Raw genomic sequence first — 23,717 nt, 5'->3', positions numbered from 1 at the left:
ATCGATGGCAGCGCCACCGTGCGGCGAGACGTCCCGGCCCGCCGGCGTTTGCAGTGCATACGCCGCTGTAGTATACGTGTAAAAATAAGCGGGCACTGCGGAACGTGGGTGCTGTTCAGGCACCGTACGTGTATACGTGTGCCGTATTAGTCCGATCGTAAGGCGCGCGCGCACCTCAGTGAAGTGCTTGCTGTGGCCACACCGTGGTGGCCAACTCTCCTTCAGGTGAGGGAGAGGAGAGGAAATAACGTGAACCTCGCCGGTTATTGGTAAACACTTTTAAAAATGGTCTATAGACTTCTTATAGGCTCTATTGCCTTCCTATAGACCTTTATTTTTGTCTAACCTCAGTCTATAACTGTCTATAGACAAAAGTCTACTAAAAGTGCATAGCCATGAATCTATAGGTTGTCTATAGACTTTCTGTAGCATTTCTATTGCCTAAAGACTGTTCTCTAGGATTGATCTATAGAGCGTGTATAGAATTTATAGACAGGTGTCCATGGCCAGTCTATAGACTGTCTAAAAAGATTTCTGTAAAGAAATGCGTCAAGGGCCGCACCTCAACACCTCGTTTTACTGCTTGCCCCGAGTCAGTATTTCTGTAGCCGGACACAAGTCAAGACAAAAGCGGCTTTTCCCCGACGAAGGACCCCCTTCCAGCCAATGGCGTCGGCCGGTTCTCATGAACCTCCTAGCGTGACAATGCAGGGAGGCGGCTGTCCCCGACAATGCAGGGAAGGGACTGTCCGCTTTCACCTGCCACTTCCCGCATAGTCACACTGTAGGTGGTTCATAAGAATCGGCCGACGCCTTTGGCTGGGAGGGGGTACTTTGACGAGGAAAAGGCGCTTTTTTCTTGACTTGTATCCGACTATAAGATGTTTTCGCAGTGACATCTGCTGCTCGGAGTTCTGCGCCTGGACGAGGCAGTGCCCCAGGCATATATGGGACGGGATTATGTATTCCATTCTAATCTGAATCTCTTCTGTCTGACTTATCTCGCTCCCTATCACTGCTGATGCGGGCAAAGCCTGTCCGCTGACGTTTGCTTTGGTATGGCGGCGTGGTCGTGCATTTATTTCTGCGCTCTCTAAACGCGAAAGGAGTGTAAAGTGAGTAAGCTGTTCTCTAGCCCGCACTCTCTTCCAGGGGCTGGGTATGCTGCCCAATCCGTGGGGTAGACTTCTATCACTAAAAATACAGAATATTTATCGTTTTTAACGGAAACAAATTTCCTCTGCAAAACATGCCAAGTTCTGTAGCAGTTACGAAGATTTTAACCCAGATTTCAATCTTCTCTATTTGCTAACCTCAAGCCCTCCGGGGCCGCGTTTAAAGGGGTAGAGACATCAAATTCCAAGGTTGTACAAAAGACTGCCATACGTTTCCTTTGTATGTGAGGACCATAAGAGCGAAGTATTAAATTTAAGGGAGGTCTAGAACATATTTTAATTTCATTTTAAAGTTTGTGAAAATGCTCACTCTTGAAGTCTGAGCCATCGCTAGTGCATCAATGTGACGTAGGAACAGAGAAGGAAACACAAGCAAGTATTTCCTACGTCATTGCACAGTTTTCTGACGTACGGGACCAAGTTTTGCGGTTTCGCGGCCTAGCAACGTTGGTTACGAGTGCTCAAGAGTCTTTTTTTTTTCTGCACGCTCGCGAGTGCGATGGTGCTTTACGCCCGGCGTTGCCGCAGGCGATGTCGTTGCCGCAGGCGATGTCGTTGCCGAAAGATCCACTTTTGCAGAGGCATATTGCCCGTGCTCTAATGTAGGAAGCATTCTCTAGTATCATGGATGTTATGTATTTTCTTGTGCGAACGTGAAGTACGCCGAGCATGCCGGCCGGCCGGCCAGCCTGGATCCCGTCTGCCGGCGTCATAAAAAGGAGCTAAAGTGTGTTCTTGACGTAAATAATAAACCCTGGGATAAGAAATGTGAAAAATGTGTCATTTTTGAGGATCGCTGACGAATACTGAGCTGCTGGAAAAGGTAACGACTGTGATACGAGCAAACTTTTTGCCACAACCGCCTCGCAGCTGCCGCTGGCCCGACGTTGCGGTCCGGCTCGCCTGGCGCCCGCTCGCTTCGCTGCTGAAGACGTCGTGGAGATTTACCATACTATTATTTTATTGTGAGATGATGCTGTTGGCAGTAAAGCGATGTGTAGAGTAGGCCTTTTATTATAGCGCAGGCGACTTCCTAAGCGCCGGCCGCTGCGACTTCGATGCGGAAGAGGCTATAGGCCTAGCGACGACCACGGCAACCAGGCAGCAGAAGAGCTCGTCGCCTGGAGCGCCCGCGAGCGATGCCGTTGCCGAAAGCTCGAATCATAAGTAGGCATGCTTTGTCGCTGCTCGAGCAGTCTTTCTGAGGGACTGCTGTACGGCGGCGAAGTGCGACACCGGTTGCGGGCGGAGCTTGGGTAGAGCGGCGCAGCGATGCTCACCGCTCCGTGTCCCTGCTTGCAGTGGGGCGGCAGTTCGCAAATAAGCGACGATCAGTGCGGCGCGTCGGCAAAGTGGCCATATGGCTTGATGAATGTTGCTGCGCGTGCATTATTGTCTAAATAATGATTGCACTTCGCGCTCTGAGCTCGCTACTTGTTTTTGGTCGGCGAATGTTTTCGCTCGGCCACCGATATGCCCAAGGCACGTCGGCCAACGGGTCTCGTTTTGGTCGGCGGCGTTGTCACACTAGGACGACGCTTGGTCGTCGGTGCAGTGTGACTGGCTGGTCGGGAAACGACCAGGTTGGCCGACGCGACCGTCGGCGTCGCTGTCGCGTCGACCTCAGGGTCCCGTCGGCCTAGTGTGAACGCGCCTGAACTGCGCGCTGGTCCCAGGCTGCCCTAGTCGTCGCTAGGCCTAGGTGGTCTCGCTTCCGCAGTTGACGGCGCTTTGGAAGTCGACTGTGCTATAATAAAAGGCCTACTCTTCACATCGCTTTAGTGCGAACTCGTCCCATAATAGAAGATAAGTTAGAAGATCAACGGAGCTAGCAGACGAGCAGCGCGCACGAAGAAGCAGCGTCGAGCTGTCGGGATGGGACAACGTCGGCGTGAGGTCGGCGCTGTTGTCGGCAGAGTGTGACACACGGGTCGGCCGACGGCTGCTATCTCGGGCGACGACCGGTGCTCGTCAGGCGACGACCGGTGCTCGTTCGGCGTCTGCGCAGTGTGACAGACGCGCCGACGGCACGAAAATCGCTGCCGCCGACCATCGCCAGACTGAAATCGGCCGATCGTCGGCGTAGTGTGAACGCGCCTTTACCATTTGACGTTGCCTACACGCTCGGCGTTCGCTGGCACAATCTGAGCTGCGTCGGGCCTGACGCCTGCCTCCTCTTCGGAATCGCTGGCCAGCGGATCAAAAATGAAGTGATTGTCGGGGTTCGAACCGCGGCGTCTTCTTCCTCGTCTGCGTCATCCCGCGATTCCTCATAATCGGCGTCTTCGCCGAAATAAAACTCTTCTTTCCGACTCGGAGCTGTTCGACTTGCCTCCGCCCGGCTCTCCGTGTTTACGCGCACCACGTGCGTGTCAAGCAGACGACATGCCTACACGACGTCACGGCTTTCCGGACCCACGTGACAACGCATTGTCTGGTTTTTGACGTCATGAAAGAGCCTGGCAAAACCTGGCAACTACGAACCGAAACCGAAACTGCTGGGTACAAATAATACGATTATTAATTATATAATGCGAGTTCATGCTTCTAAGATGGTGTTCCATGCTCACTGAATCGCTACGCATTATTTACAACCCAGAGATACAACACAAAAATTTGGTGTCTCTACCCCTTTAAAAGCCTTCTCCCATTGCTAATTGCATTAAGTTACTATTCTTAGCAGTGGGAACACACCTCCGTTAAGCGTTCTGTATGTTTAGTGAAGTGATTGAAATCTACTCCGGAACTTTGGCATGCCTTCCCTGCTCCTAAAAAGGTAGTGCGCTAAAGAACAGCCTACTCCCTTTTTTTACTCCCATATGGGTGTATTCGTGTCTGGAGTGTAAGACACTCGGGCTCGGGAAGACTCCTTGACCAGGGTACTTTAACGCTGTATAGTGTCTGTGAATCGTGAGACTCTTACGTTCGAGCAAATGCGGTACTTGGACGCGTGCCCCAGCTAGCTGGCTCTCACGGCGTCTCCGCGGAGCGGAAAGTTGTTTGCCGTTCGATACGGCACGACCTGTGTGAGGAAAGTTTAAAAAAAAATCGGACGAAAGCCCTAATAAGCGTACGCGTCGTTGGGTGTGTGTGTGTGTAGCGAGTGCGTGTACAGAGCGTGTCCACGTATAGAGATAGATAAGCCCTTCGTGGGCGCCTCATGGAGGTAGGTGATCATATCTCTCTGACCTTTTCGTGTTTCGCTTGGCTGCCAGCCTTAGGCGGACAGGGGACCACCCTAGTGGTGTGTGTGCGTGCGTGTGTGTGTGCGCGCGTGTGTGCGTGCGTGTGTGCGTGCGTGTGTGTGCGTGCGTGCGTGTGTGTGCGTGCGCGTGCGGTGTCTGTATACTATGTAGATCAGTGGCGCCATCTGGTGTTTAGAACAAGAACCATTTTTGTCAACAAACCGACACACTTCTTATTTTCGTTTTTACTTCGTAATATATCGACGCGGTGTGTAAATAGCATGGACGACAAAAAGGCCGAAACGAAGGGGGAGGGAGGGATGCAGCGCTCAGGAATTTTCGGGGAATGGTCTGACCCCCCCCCCCCTCCCCCCCCCCCCCCCCCCCTTCCCCATCTTCTGGCTACGTACGCCCCTGATGTGGAGCGCAAGCGTGCGCTGTCGTGTCGAATTCCTCCTCCGAGCGGGGGGACATATCGGAACTGCCCTGTATACGTAGCAGATGCACGCGCGACCGCATTCCGAGAGTGTATGCATATGTATATAAGGTGTACACGAAACGACCGGGTGATTGGTGTCTGCCAGCGGTGTGTCTTTCCTTCTCGCGGAGGAACGCGGTCGGCATTGCTGCTGGCGTCGGCGGAATGTGTGTATGCATGTGTGATACTGTTTGAAAAGGGTGCAGTGGTCTTCGTTGCGGAGCACGGCATTGTTTCGCGATAACTGGCCTAATACTGCGCAGGGGCGGACTTGCGGGTCACTCGTGAAGGGGGCGGTCCCATTTGTAACGTGCATTTCTTGAACTTTTTTCCTTTCTTTTTCATTGAAAAAAAAGGGGGTCAGCGTGGTTTTTTCATCTGAAATTTATCGCCTGAGGGGGGGTAGCCATAATCCCCTGATAATGCAGGAGCGTCGTTAGCAGAATTCGAAATGCGTGTGGAAAAAAAATTGTTCTTCAGAGGCTGTCTAGGATCGTTAGTTGTACTGCTGTGATTATTAGAAGCTGAAGGTAAGAGTTCGGACCCTCGTTTTCCGAGAGCTCATTTACTTGTTCTCTCCGCAATCAATCACTGTTTTCTTTTATTTTTAATAATTATTAAAGTTGGTTATTTATCTTCCTTCGCCGCAGTCGTATTGTGCTAAGGTCTTGCGACTTGAAAACGGGTTACTTTTTTCCCGCCAGTCGATTCAAACTTGTGACGTTGTCAGTGACGTCGAGACTATTGTGAACCACGCGATGGCTGGCTGGGAGTGTATTGGTGTGGCCTATATTAGAGCTTCGGAGATTAGTGTGTAAGAACTGTAGTGACATCACTGCAGTGTGCTTGCGAAAATGTCCGGTGGCGGCGGTACCAGTGCCTTATTTTTCGGACTTTATCTACAGCCCGTTGTAGCTTAGTTTTCAGCAAAGATGACGTGTATTTGTCCTTAAATACGGTAACCTATCGACACATGTAATCCCAAGCGCACTTTCTTTTCTATTAGATTGCTTATTCAATTCAATTCTATTTCAATTTATTTCCCATGTACACATGGTGTGGGCTGAGGGAAAAAAAGCCAGAAATTGTGGCTTGACGTGCCCCTCGGCCCCTACATTGCAGGGCAGCAGGTAACATACAAATGTTTTACACAAGTAGCATCTCAAAATGCAAACAATAGTTATCAAAAATGGTTTTGCGTATTATTAGAAAAATGACAAAAAATGAAGTGTACAAAAAAATGGTAACAAAAAAAAAAGGATACACTCGTTTCTGTTTACAAGTTTCCCCTCACTTTTTCTACGCCTTTGGAGGAAGGGCGGAGAGATGATGGTGAAGATGTATATATCCTTTCCTCACTCCTCAGTCATGCACCTCTTCATCGTCAGCGTGTTATACATACACGCAGCACGCACCCACAACGGTACAGTATAAATACATGCCGCGCGCGTGACAAAAGCGACGGCAACGCGGTTTGATTTTTCTTTTTCGCCTCGGCGTTTTGTTCCCCCCCTATTCAGCGACCCACCGTTAATGCGTATACGTTCCCGAATGCGCGGGGAACATTACGTCACAACGCGTCCGTCCGCTGACGGCTCTTGTATGTAACCTACTACATACCTTCCTCCCGGCGATTCGTTTATTTTATTTTCTTTCTCCCGATCGCGCTCCTGTCCCGCCATCACGCGCCCGACCTGCGTGTGTGCGGCATTAATAATTAATCGCGTCGTACGCGGCCGCTTTGAGTTGGGGAGCGAGTAAACTATACACACCTCCCGATCGTTGTGTGAGCGCGCGCGTGTCGCGGCCCATATGCGCGCGCTGTCTCTCTCTCCCTCTCTCTCCCTCTCCCGGTGGCGTAATCGCGGCGACCGGGCGTGACACGGTCACGCGCGCCGTGTATAAGCTTATGCGTTCCCGCGTACGCCACCATGCAGCTGCCGCGGCGGCAAGCGTGTCTGCCTTTAACGCCCGGCAGGCATATTGAACCCTGAGCGTAGTATGTAGACTAATTGCGCCGCCTGGGCAGGATGTGCACAGGAGCGAACATTTTCGAAAATTCACACTAAACGCGAACGCACCTTCGTGGGCGTAAAAAGGGAGTAAGCTGTTTTCTGGAGCACTCCGTTTTAAAAAGAGTGCGCTATAGAGGAGACAGCTTTCTACCTTTTACTCTTCTCTGCTTAGGGTACACAGTAAAAGCGAATGCGCCTATAGGGGAGTAAAAAGAGAGTAAGCTGACTCCTCTAGCGCTAGAGGAGACAGTTTACTCCCTTTGACTCCTTTTTTCTTTTCAGGAACAAACTGTCATGCAGCCGTACGTAGTGGCGTACGTCGTGCTAAAGCGGATAACTGATTAATTACACATTACTAAGAAATTAATTTTCTTTTTGCGTCGTCGCTCGCCACTACAGAGTCGTCGCCGACGAAGAGGCCGTCTTTTCGGGTAGCGATGATCCAAAAGCATAATGTACTGCAACACGTCACCGGCGGGCGTTGGTTTTGAAAATTTAACGAGTAAATTTTACTTGTATAGCTCCCTGTTTAATGTCATTTTAAAGTCTGACGTGTGGAGCGGATGTACAGTTTGTTACTGAAAATATTTTTTTTATTTCAACCGCATTGTTTTATTGGAAATTTCGAGTGTATTCGCCCAAACTTCCTGCGTATAAAATATACGTAAATGCGGGTCGCGCCTCCTATACGCTGCTTTAGTGCCTGCCGCATGATATCGTTATCCACTTTTGCGGAATGAAGTCGGCGCAGATTGATTGATCGACATGAGACCGTTGTCGCCTCTACCTGGATTTAATGCTTTATTTTGCATGCCTTTCGTGCGGCATTATAAGTCTCTACTGGGGCTCAGTATATAGACTTCATTGCGGTCCGCCGGTACACGGTTACATATGCAACTGCCCAAAAGCCCGCGCAGCCGAGAACGTGCGGCCATGTGTTCGCGACCCAGCAGATGTATACGACAAGTGATGCTTGAAAGCGACACGTGTTTCTCTCAAAGCAAAGTGGAAGGACAACTGATTGCGCCGGCCAAAACGATAACGGAAGGTGGGGGGGGGATGTAGATGTCCGAATTTGAGTATATATATACCAGGTTCTTTAGTAAGCGTTCATTGACATCTTGCCTGCACTATTGCTTCTACTCGATATGTCTTCGGACGACTGTTGATGTATGCCGAGGGCCTCCGCAACGCTAACGCAATCTTCTGGGGCCGACCGGTTTTAATCGAGCGCAGAGCGCCGTCTCGACCAACACGTTCGGCGCCCGAAAACATTTCACGCATAAAAAAGAAAAGAAAAAAAAAATTACGAGTCCAGAGAGACACAGGCTGTCCGCAATATTAGATTGTAGGCAGCGGTTTCCACTCGTACATAACCGATTTGCCGAACCTGCAGGCGTCTCCCCCGTATTTTTTTTCATTATTTCTTCATCTTCAGAACCGAGCCGTGATAAATGGTCCAGCTTGTTCCCCATTCCTTTTCGCTTTCTTTCTGAGGCTCTCTCTCTCTCTCTCGTTCGCGCCTCGCCAACCCGTTGGAGCGAGAGTTGGAATCCCCTTCCCCTCCTACCTACCCACCTCCCTTCCCGACCTTGCGGTCGTGGCCGACAGAGCACGGGCGCTATTAGGGCGCACGCTCATTTGCATACGATTTGCATGCCGCTCGCGCTCGGCGCCTCAAGGAACTAGGCGCCGAGCGTGGTGCGTTAGACGTCCACGTCCCCCAACCTCTTCGTTTCTTCTCCAACCAACCTTCCTGTTCTGCCTACCTGCTTCGCGAAGACAGCGTCTCCCCCCGTTCTCTTTCGACCCGCGGTAGCTGCCCACAGTGCTACCATTCTCTGCGGTCTTGTGCAGCGCAACCGGATCCTTAATGAATCAGCCCGCGGGCGTGCCTGTGGCTGAGCGCCGTCCGCGGTTATCTTATTAATTATCTCTCACCCCTCCTCCCCTCGTTATTCGTTATCGTTGTCACTAAACAGGTAACGCCCCCCCCCCCCCCCCCCCCCCCCCGGTCCCCCTCGAGTGGTCGGTGCAAGTGGCCGAGTTTCTTCTCTTTCTTGACTCGCGTGAGTGGGGGTCTCTCCGGAGAAAGTTCTGCGTGCGTTTGCGGGGGACGATCATCCAATCTGGCCTCATCTTAACTGGCGCGAAATAGGCCTCTAAATAATCGTCCCTCGAAGTCGCTAAATGAGCTATATATGTGTGATCGATTTTTCGCTGCCAACGTTCGGGACGAGTCATGTCGCTTAAAATAGAGTTCTAGTTGGCGACTTTATTTGCGCCGTCGCTAATAAACGCGACGCATTGTTTTTTTGTTTCGGTTTCACGTCTTCGCGACCTTAACTCCGTAAGTACGGGAAGAAGGACGCGTACCGCCACGCGCCTACGGCGCGCCGCCTACTAAGGGGTGGTGGCGCTAGATAAATTAGGTTTAGTTGGATATAAATGGAGGCCGGGCGTGCGTAATTAATGGCGTGCTGAGTGTTGTCCCCTCGCTAGCTGATACAGATTCTAAACTCATTGATAAGGGCGCCTGGCTTCCTTTTCTCTCTTATTTTTATTTTCAGAGACCGCTTTTGGCGTATTATAACTGCGACAACTTGCGGCACTTCCGCACGCTTAGCCTACTTTATCGTTTATTTTGTTTTTATTTTTTCTGCGCGTCCTTATCTCTATTCGCATATCTCCATGTTAACTTGCCTTGGACCGTTTTGAAATCACGAAGCAGCCGCACGCGTCTCATTTGCCGCTTTTTGTGTGTGTGAGTCTACAGTAGAACTGTGCACTCCGCGTACAGTAAAACTAGGCTTATAGCGAATGGACAAAAAAAAATAAGGAAATAGAGAGATGGTGTGGTTCATGATAGTCGTTAGAACTGATGCTTGGGCCAGTTGGTATGCCATTTCAAAAAGGAACTGCATGACTGTTCACAGGGACGAAAGGAAATACACGCGAGGACAGGCGCTGACTAACAACAAAAGTTTTATTGTGCTCCAAACAACAATAAACAATGTTCATACTTGTTCATAACTTGTTCATACACACGAACACTCGAAAAAGAGCGCATGATGGCACCACCATCGCTTCTCTGCGGCCATGAACCCTAATTCTTTTGCTGACAGAGCTAAGGAGGTGCTGCTAACGCGTGCGTCCCTGAGCCGCGTGATGTGAGCGGCTTCAATAATTTCACGCGTCACCTTGTTACTGTGCCTGCTCCTCGATATCTTTGTGTGAAGCGTGTGGCAAAGATTAGTTTCGCAATCTCCGCAATGTATGCCGAGATACCCTTTCACAGACTTCACTCGACGATACTTGATTGATATTCGACGACACGTGCATAACGAGCATCAGTATTCATTACTTGTTTCCTGTTGCTTGTTTCCGGTTTGCGGTTTACCGTATGCGTGTAAAACCTCCGGCGAGGGTAGAAAAAATGCACGCCTATTCGTGAAGGAACCTTGCTGGCTGATGAGAGAGAGAGAGAGAAAACTTTATTATGCTGGCTGAAGAAAGGTTTCGGATTGACTCCGCCAGTTTCAGGGGGACATCTGCGTCTGGGTATGTTTTGGCGGGAGGGGTTTAACCAGGGTGACTTGATTTACGAAATTTGTTGTGAATATGACGTGAAAAAGTCACAGAGGGAAGGTAATTAAGTACGAGCGTACCTGGAATATTTACAAGGTTTAAGAACTCTACGGGTGCAGAAATGTGTTCCGTTTGATCCTGTGGCCGTAAAGGCCTCGCACAGGAATAGAATAGGAACTGTGCCCAGGTACGAAACTTTATGGAAAGCATTCACTCTAAACATTAGTACGCCTATTTGGGAGCGAAAACGGAGTAAGCTGTCCCTTAGCGCACCCCGTTTTATAAAAGGGCGTGAACTGAAACAGCTCACTCCCTTTTTACGCCTTTCTAGTTTGGGCGTTCGCAGAAGCGGTGTGTATAAACGGTTCGTAGGCAACTTGTTTAAGTCGCGTATAATCGTCGCATAAATCGGGGGTACGTATACGTAAACGGGTTCTTTCGTGGGGCCTTGTGCTACAGCTGAGCTTTCTCGAACGATGCCTTGGGAGGTGCCGGCCACCGATCTTTCCGTAAAATCTGTCCAGGTTTGGGGGTCGGTAGGGGTCATCATCATCATCATCAGCCTGACTACGCCCGCTGCAGGGCAGAGGCTTCTCCCATATCTGTCCAATTAACCCTCACGTTTGGATCACGTTTTGAAAAAAAAAAAAAAAAAGAAACTTTGCACTGCACGTACCGTTGATGCTTAAGCCGGTGTCTCCGGGCAGGTGGCAGTGTACTGCGTTGAAGACTGTGCACGCCTGTTATTCTTTGACCTCGGTAACAATTCGAGAGGTGACCGACCAGCTCTTGTCGATCGTTATTTATACTCCCAGTGTGCTCCCTTTCGTTGCCCAGTATGTTTTCGGGCTCCGAGTTTAAACGTTTTCCATCGTTTGAAAACCACAGCTGTGCGCGCTCCTTTTTTTTTTTGCCATCAGTTTATTTTTTTTTATTACTCCCTCGCCGCCGCCTTCTTCCTCGTCGAGTTTTTCGTTTCTCCCGAAGCGGGTCGCTGGTATCGCTCGGCCTACGTCGCAGTGCTTACCGCGCCATTTTTTTGTTCTATTTTTCGTTTCGATTCGGCCGGTTATCGCGCGGTTTTTTCGCATCGAGGCGCACACAGTTTGGGAGAGGCCGCAGTGCCTCCCACAGTCGTGCCTGGCGGACGCGGCCGGGGCGTTGGTTCGCCCTTGCCGCCGCGAGAGGCGTTCGCGATCGTCGTGCTCGATGCAGGCAATGCGGGCGAACGCGGAGGCGCGAAAAGCGATCAGCGCGGCGACGGTGACATGTCGGGTGTCGGTGTGCTTGATGTGACGGCGTTCCAACAGCCTGAGCACGAAGGTGAGACGGGAACGTCCAGTGACCGCATTTTGTCGCTCCCTTTATAATGGAGTATATGTCCGCTGACATGGACATGTCCATGCCAGCAGACATGCGCCACCAGGTGAAAGTCACAACTGGTCATATTGGTTTAAGGAACAATTTACAGTTGATTCCATTTTATGCCCATTTGGCATTAGTTGACTCCCAGTTGGGTCCTACTGGGGCCGGCGAGGAACCTACTGGAATAAGCTGGAAATTGTTCCTTAAACCAGTTTGACCAGTTGGAATTTTCATCTGGTGGCCATGTAATGGGAGAAGCAGTGAGAGAGACACTTACTTGGATCGGTGCACAAGTTGAGCTTGGTGTGGCATGGGGATATAGTTGTTGCCTTCCTGGATTGATGGGATATCGATGCTTTAGTTCTTTTTGCTGCAGCTGGCTGTCTATGAGTCACATGCACATTCCTGTTGGGGGCATTCACTTCCCTGGTTGCCTCTTTTGATTGTGTAGTGCAGTGACGTCGATGTACTCGCCTGTGTATAGCGACATGTTTGACAGACGTCACAGAAGTGACGTCTGCGTTCAGGGCTTTTAAAAACAGAAACGGCCGACTGCACTTGCAGTCTGGGATTGTTTCTCTTGGGTGCTGTAGCTGAGGGACTTGGAGAGTCGATAACAGTACGTCTTTGTTTCTGCTTTCTCGTTTAGAAAAGGAAAGACAATTTTGCATTCACTGACAGCTTTTCGTTTGAATCTTTTTTTAGTTGTGTCAGTTTCATGCTTTCGTCATTGCACACTTATATGTGAGGCATAGCAGAAAACCAACATTCCTTTGTCAAGTCATTCAACTGTGTGTTTGCACTGTAACTTTTGACAGCATAACCTTAGAACACTTTAAATGAAGCATGTGCGCTCATTTTTCTGCCGCAGTTTTTCTTTGTTCTACAAGATCACCCCCCTGTCCTCTGGCGTGCTGACTAGCATCCAACCCAGTTCTCTCTGTGTCAGTCTTGTGTGCTGCTGACAGAACAAACTGAGTGTCAGCTCTTTCTGTGGGCGCTGTGTTGTCAGCTGGGTTCATTCTCCCATATTCATTCCAAAGGGCACATTCATCTCTAATAAGTATTGTGGGCAGCTTCATATGAGGCACCAATCTTCTTCATAGGAACAGTTTGTTTGCTTTCTTGTGGCGGGACATTTTTACAGAATTGCCTGTCTAGTTGGGTTTGATGACCTATAATAACTATGACACGTCTCCAACCAAACATTTTTTAATGTGAAACCCAACGTTTCAAAGCTGGCTCGGCTTCTTCTTCAGAGGTGACTGGGGGCTGTGGCTAGTGTCTAAGTATACATGGTTGGGTAGCAAGGGGCCAAAAAAGGAGTGCAGCGATGTGAAGGGTGCGGATGGGGGAGAGGACGTTGACACTGGGGGTCAAGGCTGTGTGTCACGCCATGCTGCTTTTTCTCCATAGACAAGCACTTGAAAGTTTGTTTGCTGTTTTCCGTTGTTGATGTGTGTTTGTCGGGACAACCGGAGCTTAATGCAACCAGTAATATAGCTATCTGCTTTGTACAGGTAACCTGATTCGTACAGCACCATAGAAATGCTGAAGCAAGGGCATTTAAAAAATATGTAGCAAGTACACAGTAACTCCTGCCGAAAACCTTTTTTGGCTGTCTTAAAGTTATGTATTCGAGGATGCACAAAGATCACCTAGGCTGCATGCCTGGTGCAACTTTGCCACAGGCTTTTAAAACCTATCTTGCACCTTGTATTCATGTGCAGAGGACATGCTGAACCATGACGAGCTGTCGCTACAAGAGCGGGTCAGCGACCTCGAGAAGAAGAGCCTCGAGCAGGCGGACGAGATCACCTGCCTGCGGAGCACCATTGCTGACCTGCTCAGGCGTATCAACCAGCTCGAGGGGAGGGGTGAGGACACTCTTTCACTCGCCCGCTTTGCAAATTCTGTCGTACTATTGTCAAGATGTACAGTACGGTCCACTGTTAAATGGAACATGTGATCGCATGGCCTCTGTGTTTCACGAAGCCCTGCTGCCTAGATGTGACAATAATAGGTAGCACCAGGCAAGTGCGCACAAAGACCAGCTGCCATGCTTACTGCGCATGCTCCTTGTGCTGTCAGTTCTGGCAAGTTCATGGCGGCACCACGAAACGAAGCGCGGAGGCCACACGATCGCATGCTCCCTTTGACAGTGGACCGTATTGTACAGGCACAGATTCAGAACCCCAGGTGGTCGAAATTTCCGGAGCCCTCCACTGCGGCGTCTCTCATAGTCTTAGTCGCTTTGGGACGTTAAACCCCATAAACTAAACCAAACCAAACTAAACCAGATTCTCACAGCCAGAGCTGTGGCATGGATTCTCTACACTCATCAGGATTTTTACCATCAGGCATGCTGATGTTGGCAAACTCACGCATGACCTATAACTGCTGCAGCGCTGGATAGAATGTCTCGGTGTGATCTATGTCTACTACGTTTCAAGTTAAGCAGGTAACAGAACAGTCCACTGTTGTCATTGCTTGACTGACTCCTCCACATGCCGTGGTGGCTCAGTAGCTTTGGCATTCAGCTGCTGATCCCAAGGTCGTGGGTTCAATCCCGGCTGCAGTGGCCGTAATTCATTGGAGGCGAAATCAAAAACACCCGTGGGCTGCGTGATGTCAGCACACATTAAAGAACTCCTGGTGGTCTGAATTAATTCAGAACGCTCCACTACGACGTCCCTCACATCCAGAGTGGCTTGGGACATTCAAACTCCGCAATCCGCTGGACTGACCGACGGAACTGTGTCCTGTGTCTCATACTATGATTAATGTTGTAGAGCTCGTGGATCCATGGAGCTCCTTGCTTCATGGTGCTGAAACAAGCACTTTGATTACAGTAATGTTCATTGCCATGGCGAGTCAAGGGTTTCTTATTCTGTGTAGTGTATGGAGGATTGAGCATTAACGCGTCTGAAAGTTTTCGGTCACCAGTCTAAGCCACAGTGAACTCTGCTGTGCAGAAAAGCAAGCTCAGTGGCAAAATGCTTGGCAGCAGATGTAAATCTAAATGTTGTACGATCAAAAGGCTAACCACCTACTCGGGAAGGTTTTGGCAGGGTGGTTGGTTTGGGAGCATCATGAAGCTTAGAGCACAATCGGAGACACACACAGGAGGACAAAGAAACATGAGTGCTGTGTAATGTGTCATGTTTCTTTTGTCTTTTTCTATCTATCTCCAATGATGCTGTGCAATTTACGAAACTCGTGAAACATAACGCAGAGATGTTTCATGTTTGCAATTCTGGCCATCCGATTAATTGGCGGCTTGTGTCTTTATTTACTTCACCTCTAGAGGTTGTGAATATAGTGAAATAAGCAGTGCAGTTTATTGACGAAAAGCTTCGTTTGTATTTTCAGGACAGTTTAAATTTTACTGATGGCAGTTTAGGCTGACAGGCTGTATTGTTTGAAATGCTGAATGGGGAGTCAGAGTTGTCTCTATTTGTCATTCTTCAATACTAATATAAAAAAAAAGCTTGCACGGTATTATTGTGCTGAGACTATGAATAACATGGCAAGGGCTCATACATTTTACACAACCTTTCTTGAGTTTGCAAATGCTACTAGAATTTTTATTCTCCTCTTTGTCTATTCTTGCCCTCGGATTGTCTCCCGGAAATGTGTAGATGGTAAGTAAACACGAAGCTGCCTGCTTTGCTGCTATTTGCACGCCATCAGTTGCTAATCTCTGAGGATGATGTAACACAATGAGGATGTGTTACTGTGCATATAACGAAGTGAAAATACAGTCACTGAATGTTTTTCTTGTTTTCAGTTTAATATTGTGTTTTTCAGTTTGCTGTGTTTAACACCTGTGCCTTTTTGTTTCTTCAGCTTCATTACATCTTTATTGCTTGCAAGAACTGCTAGAACTGACCTTGGCAGTCTTTTCTTGACAAAAGACTAAATTGAGAAATGCGTGAGTGTGAAAGTAACACAACGCATGCTCTTAATACTGCAGTGTGATTTAAATTTTGTTTTCCCTTGTTTGTACTGTGCATTACGCGTTGTTAGATTTATGGGGGGAGGCTGTTGTGAGTCACTAAGTTCAGCCTTATTACCGGCATGGTGTTGTCGTGGTTAAATGTAGGAAGTGGTGATAATCAGGGTCCACCTGCACTCTTGAAGAACCTTGTGGAAAAGCATGTCGGCAACTTTCTTTTATTTTTAATCTTTCTCTGGTAAAGGAATTCTTTACATAGAACCCTGGGCATACGTTTCCCTCTCGCGCCCTCAATCTGCAGTATATATCTCCTTTTAAATGGGGTCGTGATAAGCTTCTGGGTAATACCCATTTTCCAGTTATGAAGAAATGGAATGGTATTGGCAGATAATGCATTTACTGTAATGTTCAAGATAATTCTGCATCTCCCTCTTAAGCTGCATCAAAAATGCAATTGCAAAGTGGCTGCATGAAGGCTACAACTTCTTGTTGTGGGCGCCAGTTTTCCTCGCAAACAGTCCTTTTCCAAACTCTTTTGAGTCTCTGTTGTTGGCATTCCATCACTGTGATGCGGCAGTATACCACTTGTTGCAGACTGGCAAAAGCTCGCTGCCTTAGTGCTATCAGATGTCCGGTAGTGCTGAAGTCAACCTAAGGGGCGTCGGACAGGGTGTCAAAGTATGTCCATGACTGACCTACCTCTTGGCCTGGGGGAATGTCCGACCCCTTTTGCCCCTGCAGCTCCGGTGATCACGAACTCCAACAGCCATGCCACGACTCCGACCAAGGTGTCACCGTCCCTGCCTCAGCATCCGGCCGTCCAGAACCGCCACACGTTTCACAGACAGGTACGGCAGCCACGCACACTTAACAGCCTGCCTTATCTGTCGTTTTTGTCATGCATTTAATTGATTTTCTATTTATATGGCTCCAGTAAAGTTCTTGTTGTGTTGCACTGGAGGAGGCCCCAAAGTAGGGGTGTGCAAATAGCACTTTGTTCAGCACCAAACAGGATACGAATAGCATAGGTAAAAACTGAATCAAATGTGAATTGAGTAGTGGTAGAACCAAATCAAGTACCGGTACTTCTACGAATATCCGCTATTTGTGCACATATTCATGCAAAATTAATAATCATGTGAAACCGTTAGTGGCATCGCTGCAGTACAGTGTTATAAATTATGGAGTTATAGCTGTAGCTGTCAAAAGACGCAACACTGATCTTCACTGGGGGGTATGCAATATGAAGCTAACTCTATGACTCTCATTTCTTATGTATAGGAAAATTACGTTTTTCTACTAATGACAGGAGTGAATAAACTAGTACCACATCTCAGTAGACAAGAGGGGGCAAGTTACATATGAGCAATTTTCTCCAATATTTGGCATTAAAACGTGGTTTGCTAAAGCTGGTTGAGCCCTGCCGCATTGCCAAATCTTGCAGGCCATGCCTGAGCATCACGTAAGAACGCTGCCACATGCGGCACTGAACCTTCCATCTTGCTCCATCTTGCACAGACAGATTGTAGCTAGGATATGAAGATTAAAAATTAACTTTTTTATACAATTTTTTATAGTTCTGTCTGCCGTGTGTTGTCTTTAAAGGTATTCTAAAAAAAAAAAAGCTACGGCTGGTCTGCTTTTAAGAGGTAATGAGGCATTCAGATTGTGGTGCTAGGAAAAGAAAAACCAAGAACTATGCTTTTCCTCTCGCAGTGCTTATCTTTTAGGGCTTTGTGTGTAGAGCAAGGTTTGCTAGGGAGCCGAAGATTCTGCTATTAGGTGTGAGGTGTCTGTTGTGCGAAGGGGATCTGTTGTTCCGATGAACAACCTCTTTGACTGGTTAGGTCTTATCATTACAACGACCTTTTTGTTTTTTTCTTTAACCACACAGGCGAGCAACAGTTCCACATCATCCTTCACCGATGGGGTGACACCGCACAATGGCAACCACCATCCGGCGCACACCTCGCCGGGGGTTGCGCCCCAACGGCGACTCAGTTACTTCCCCACTGCCTCCACCAGCTCCCTGCACAGGTGCGTAGATGTGGCACCCCATGTGGTCTCGTTCATCATCTTTTCAACATGGTCATGTCACAGATGGGAGGAACAGAAATTGCCCATCCACATCTTTTTCCTCTCCACAGATACTGTAACAAATGCTGCAAGACTGCACTTGTCAGTGCTGTCACTAGTCTCGAGTTTGCAATGAAATGCTTCACGTGCTTATCGTCTTGTCGTTACTCTCCCGTCGCCCTTGCCCCCTCCCCCCGAATCTTAGTGAGGGTGGCCAGAGTTCAACGTCAGCATCGCCCGTGCCCTCGCCAGCGCCCTCGTCATACCGTAGTTCCCCGTCGCCCAGGCAGACGCCGTCGCCCAACCGCCACATCTCGGCCTCCACGTCCAACCTGTCGGCCATGAAGAGGTGGAGCAGTAGCTGCAGCAGCCAGGACTTCGCCACCGCCAGCAGGTACAAGCGGTGGGGGCTCTCCTCGCCACCAGCACTGCTGCTGCTGCCATCGCTCGGAATGATGGTCACAGCTGGCACAATATGCGGGGCTAGCCGGCGATATTGGGAGCGGTGCGCAGTAGTCAGCGCTTATCTATTCTTGCATGTAGGTTTGGTGCTAGCTGGGATTAGGGTGGTGCCTACCAGCTCTTGAAGATTGATTAGTGCTAACGCAATCTTGGATCTTTTGTTATTTTATTTTTTTTTTTACAGCTGTTCAGTTTTGATGGTCAACACTTTGGTGGATGTTGACCTAGCTGGAAGAATGACACCCACAAGTTTTGTGGGCGGTTTTCTCATTTTTTTTTTTTTTTCCTAATCTATAGTGCAGAAAGTATGTCTTCATTGTCATAAACTGTAACTGAGCTTGAGGTAAATTTTCAAAAGCTCTTGCAGTAATATTTCGCCCATGTAAAGCCAGTGCAGTACTCGTAATTTGAGCCGAGCATTACATCTATCGTGTTACCAGCCTGGGCAGCAGTTGCTGTTTCTCTTTCTCCTGTTAGTGAAATTAATGTAGGATATGCTTCTTAATTCCGTGAATCCTCTGTAAACCCGATATTTCGGTTCCTGCATACTGTAGTTGGTATCACGCCGACCAAGAGTTTAACAATAACTTGCTGGGTTATCATGGAAGCTCTTGTTGCTAAAGTGTATGTTGGGCTTAGCAGAAAGAAAGGTGCTTGTCTGCCACCTTGAAAACCAGCCAGCTTGATGGCATGTCGCCTTCGTAAGCCCCCATAATGAGAGTTTGTAATAACAAACTCTTCGGATATTTGTTGCTGGGGTGTCTGTTCACTGCCTTCACAACCAGTACTACATAGGTACTGAGCTTGTTATTTTTGCTTAGTGCTTACCACCTATACAATCCGGAGTGTACTTCTCTAATGGATTTGGGATGGATTTTGGACTATAGATTTGTTGTGAGCATGCATATGTTATGCTGTCTTGTGCAGTCTGAATTGATTAGAGGATCTGTGCAGTCTTCCAGTGCAGCTGTGTTTAAACCAGTGCTGTACTATCGTTTAGTTCATATGCCTTTTTATATCTGTGAAAAATTTGTTAGTGAAAGTGTCGTGGGGTTTCCATAAACCGTGCACAATTACTAGATCCTAGTAGAGTGATAGATGTCAAGTGTACCTAAGGGCCTTGTTGTTGAACACGTTTAGGGTTAACAGTTTTCAGTACATCAGGGCATTGCGATACCTCTCTTGTTATTGGCTAAGGTAACGTTGCACTCCTAGTTCCAATAATAGCTCCTGGGGACAGCAGTGCTTTTTCTTTTTTTAGCAGATGTGGATTTAATTTGGAAAGTAAACGATGCTCACGGAAGCATCGGCACTGTTTTGAACATGCTTTCTTTGAATCTTTTCAGACTGCGCATATTTTGTGGAGCCTGTCACATTCACTGGCCCTCACTCTCCCTTGCTGCTTTGCTTGGCTTCCAAAACAAAAAAAAAATAGAGAGAAAGATGAAAACTTTTTGCTTTATCATGCGCCAATCATTCACGCACTGGCTCTTACACTGCATGCCTCGTTCAGCCTTTTGTTTTTATTTTGTTGCTGATGTTCATCAACTTACATTATACATGCACATATGATGCTGTGTTTACTCACATATTAAATGCACTTTCCTCCCCGCTCGGAATTTACGAAATTTCGCTAAGTGCATTCATTGCGCAAGGTGATATTTTGGCAAAGATTTATGCTCTGACAAGCATAAAACGTGATTGCATACGATTTTTGGAGTCATAAACTTTTGGACAATACTACACATCATTGTGCAGTTTATAAAATTGTTTGTAAAGTTATTGAGATGTGTTCATCTTTTGGAAGTAGCATTTCCCTTTGTTGAATTGTTTTTTTCAGGTTGTGTTGGTGGTGGTCTTGTAGTAACCACACATCTTGTCTCTTGAAAAATTACACTTAGTCATGGAATTAGCTCGTTCAGATGGCTACCTTTTCTCACTGCAGGCATCTTGTCTGCTCTAAAGGCTCTGGTTATTTCCCTCACATATGTTTTATTTTCCTGATTTGCTATTAGTGAAGCAATGGTTAGAAGTGCTAGTTGCAAGGTGCTGTTTGCAATAACACGGTGTAGTTAGTATCGACGAAATTGTGCACTAGGACCTTTTAGCAGTGCTCACTTTGCTATTTTGGTTCAATGTTAGACTTTATTTTTTAAGTATGTTGGGTATTGCATCAGAGAAAGAACTATTAGTTTTTTTCTTTTCATGTTTATATAGTTTACACTGTCTTTCTTCTATTTTTACATCTTTGTGTCACGAGCGTTGGGCATTATTGCTACCCCCATGTTTATTGTTTCCAAATTTTAAACTTAAACTTAAGTAGCTTTTCTTCTACTTGCTAACAACCTGTGTGCATTCTTACGTTAGTGTTCCTACCATTGGCTGATTTGAGTTGTACTAGTTGTGTTTACACTGTGTTTATTACGTGGCACATATAAAACTTTTCATTCAACTCTCTATGCATAGTGAATGTATGCTGGGCAAGTTGAATATATTTGTGAGGAGAGTGTTGTTCAGTGTTGAAGGCAAGGAATTATTTTCATGCTTCTGACGGTGCAAAAAATGACAGGTGAGAGAATAGGCACAACGACATGGCATTAACTGCCTTCTGAAGGATTTACGAAGAAAATCGCAAATGTGTGTTTGTGTGTGTGTGTGGGGGGGGGGGGGGAGGAAGGAAGGAAGGAAGGAAGGAAGGAAGGAAGGAAAAGGACAAAAAAGCTCGCTGACGCTTACTGTGCATGTGTAATGCGACAATTTGGCAACAGCAGTTTGCGGCACTGAATAGTATGTCTTCGTTTATTTCAATGCTGTTTATTTTCTTTCTTCTGGTTGTGATTTTGTTGATGTTGCTTAGCGCTATTTCGAGAGGTCCAGTTGGTGGTTGAGGTGTTGGCAGCTGGTTTTATTTTACTTTATTGGCCCTGGAAGTTTCCATGCCATCAGTCATGGTGCGACTAGGCGCGACCACTTGGACCGCGTCAAGTGCGAATGTCGCAAACACTAGTTTCAGCCAGTGCAGGCAGAGGGCAGCACTGATCCGTGATGTTGTGTTCAGCATTGTGCCACCAGCGACTGGACAAAACTGGGGAACGTCCCCTTAACTGCTTCCACTGTAAAAAGGACAGCATCAACAACAACAACAAATTCTTCTTGTAGTTTTTTTTTCTTTCTTTACATACCCATATGTTTGCGGTTTTCTGAACAGTTCTTTCAGTTGATGTTTTAACTCCATGTTGCCTTGTCTTTTCCCTGACGTGTCGTCTATGTTGTCTTTTTGCACTGAGAAGCGTGAGTTATTGAGACCCACTCTCCTAACTTTCCATCCTTCAACCATGCTGAAAAAAAAAAATCTAATTTCTTGCTTTCTCTTTGGACGTCTTACAGACGCAGCTCTTGCGAAGGATGGCTCTATGTGAGACATTCATGGTAAAAAAAAAAAAAAAGTGGGCCTACGCACCGCTTAGGTTCTAGTGCACAAGCAGGGTGATCATTTCTGGAGCACCTCACGTTGGTTCTCTCTCTCTCCGGGCTTACGTCATCATCTGCATGCGGCTGGTCATGGCTGGTCTTGGCTTAGTCACGGCTTGGCTTAGTCACGGCGATGCTCGTGCACCTTTTTTTTTTCTTCTTCCGAATGCGCGAATTTGCATTTGTGTGCGTGTGTGTGTGTGTGTGTATATTTTCCCCTGCTGGCTCACTTTCTTTTTCTCCTCGTCCTCTCCCCGTAGACGCATTGTAACTGGTTCCATGTACAATCTGCCCGTGCGGTCTTCCTCGGGGACTCTCTATAGACATGGGTAAAGCGTCTGCATGACTCTCTCTCCAAGGGGGTGATGCAAGGGCAGCCCCGAAGGTTCCTCGACCGGTGATGAGCTCTGTGCAAGGCAGAGGCAGTGTCAGCGTCGATGGTTTACTGTTTCCCATCATGAGCGTAGCTGTAAACGTGCCGCTAAAGTTCTGAAGTAATTGTGTATTATGTAACGCTGAAAATGATACACAATAGGCCTAAAAAGAAAGCAAAACATTAGTCGGATACAACTTAAGTATGCAGTGAAGCTCCGCCCACATTCAGCCTCCGCGCACAGCATTCCTCCACGACCAAAAAGAAGTCCATTGTTGAAACTTTTCTTGCATACCTAAATAAAAAGCTTATCACAAGAAAAAAATGATAAGCTCTAGAGTTTTTGTACCTGGCTTGTTTAAGATAGTCAAACATTAAAAAGCAGAGTTCGTTTACTGTTACGATTGATTAGTGGAGTAATACTGGACGCCGCAGCCCGTGGCCCAGTGTTTGCAACTGCTATTTTTTTAAGTTGTATCATACTATATAGTAGGATACAGCTTAAAAAAACAGCAGTTGCTAACACCGGGCCACGGACTGCGGTGTCCCGTATTACTCCGCTGGCCAATCGCAACAGTAAACGAACTCTGCTTTCTATTGTTTGACTATATCAAACAATCCACGTATCAAAATTGTAGAGCTCGTAATTTTTTTTTTCTTGTGATATGCTTTTTGTTTAGGTAATAAGAAACGTTTAAGCAGCGGACTACTTTTCGCCATGGAGGAATCCTGTGTGCGGAGGCTGAATGTGGGCGGAGCTTCACTGCAGACTTAAGTTGTATCCGTCTATAACGTTGAAGTCTATAACAATCATTCTGACAAAAAAAAAAAAACAAGTATCAACATGTATCATCGAGGTTCAAATTGGTGGAAAGCGTCGGTGTTGTGATTGCCCAGAACCTGAAATTTAACTTGAGCACCAGGCTCACTTAACATAGAGTTCAGAATGCTGTGATGTGTATAGTCACGGCGGGGAGGTCTTCTGGGGGTCGCTCACGAAAGTTCGAATTACATTTTTGCTTAGCTGAATCTTTTCTGAACACATGCTGTCAGGAACGTGCATTTTTTGCATGAACTTTGTTCGCACCTGACGGAGCTGCGTGCGATGTGTTTGTGTGTGTGCTGTGCATGGCAGAGAAATAAGCTGCACACGCATCCGTCTCCCTCTTTCTTTAATTCTTCTCGCAAGTTGCGTGCACATTCCTGGAAAGCAAGGCAGTTGATTTTTTTCTCATCCGGGAGCAGAACGGCGGTATTGGTGATGACGTGTTCATAGCACCGTGTTGTGCAGTTCAGTGGAACACTCGCACTGCCTTTTACGAAGTAGAGCTCGGTCGAGGAACCTTGCATGGGGGGTGTGCTCTCGCATGGTGGTGGCCGTAGTTGGTGGCGGTCGTAGTCTGTAGCGGTGGTAGTCTAGTGACTTTGCCACACCGGCACACTTTGGCCCGAACTGTTTGCAACTGACATAGCTAGCGTTCAGAGCTGGCCCAGTTCTCTTGGCATCAACAGGTGTTGGTTGGAGTGGCGCACATGATGAACAAAGAAAGAGGTAAGGTACAGGAGGCAAA

At 47.6% G+C, this 23,717-nt stretch overlaps 1 protein-coding gene across 8 annotated transcripts in view; it reads left to right on the top strand.

The window, feature by feature from the left end:
- LOC149331226 (echinoderm microtubule-associated protein-like 2) overlaps positions 1-23,717 on the top strand; it is a 190,227-nt gene that overhangs the window by 117,449 nt on the left and 49,061 nt on the right. For 6 of the 8 annotated variants that reach the window (XM_089556401.1, XM_089556399.1, XM_089556395.1 and 3 more), the window contains exons 2-6: positions 13,537-13,683; positions 16,506-16,612; positions 17,659-17,801; positions 18,046-18,234; positions 22,034-22,102. In XM_089556401.1, coding sequence (XP_089412527.1) covers positions 13,537-13,683; positions 16,506-16,612; positions 17,659-17,801; positions 18,046-18,234; positions 22,034-22,102 — 655 coding nt within the window. Of the gene's footprint in view, positions 1-11,244; positions 11,765-13,536; positions 13,684-16,505; positions 16,613-17,658; positions 17,802-18,045; positions 18,235-22,033; positions 22,103-23,717 lie in introns of those variants that run through there. The other 2 variants (XM_089556398.1, XM_089556400.1) reach the window with 2 other exon arrangements.

The sequence above is a fragment of the Amblyomma mixtum genome, chromosome 8 (assembly GCF_055824585.1).
Source record: "Amblyomma mixtum isolate Tamu chromosome 8, ASM5582458v1, whole genome shotgun sequence".
Taxonomy (NCBI): domain Eukaryota; kingdom Metazoa; phylum Arthropoda; class Arachnida; order Ixodida; family Ixodidae; genus Amblyomma; species Amblyomma mixtum.
The sequence above is the reverse complement of the archived record's forward strand: the minus strand, read 5'-3'. Positions and strand labels throughout refer to the sequence as shown.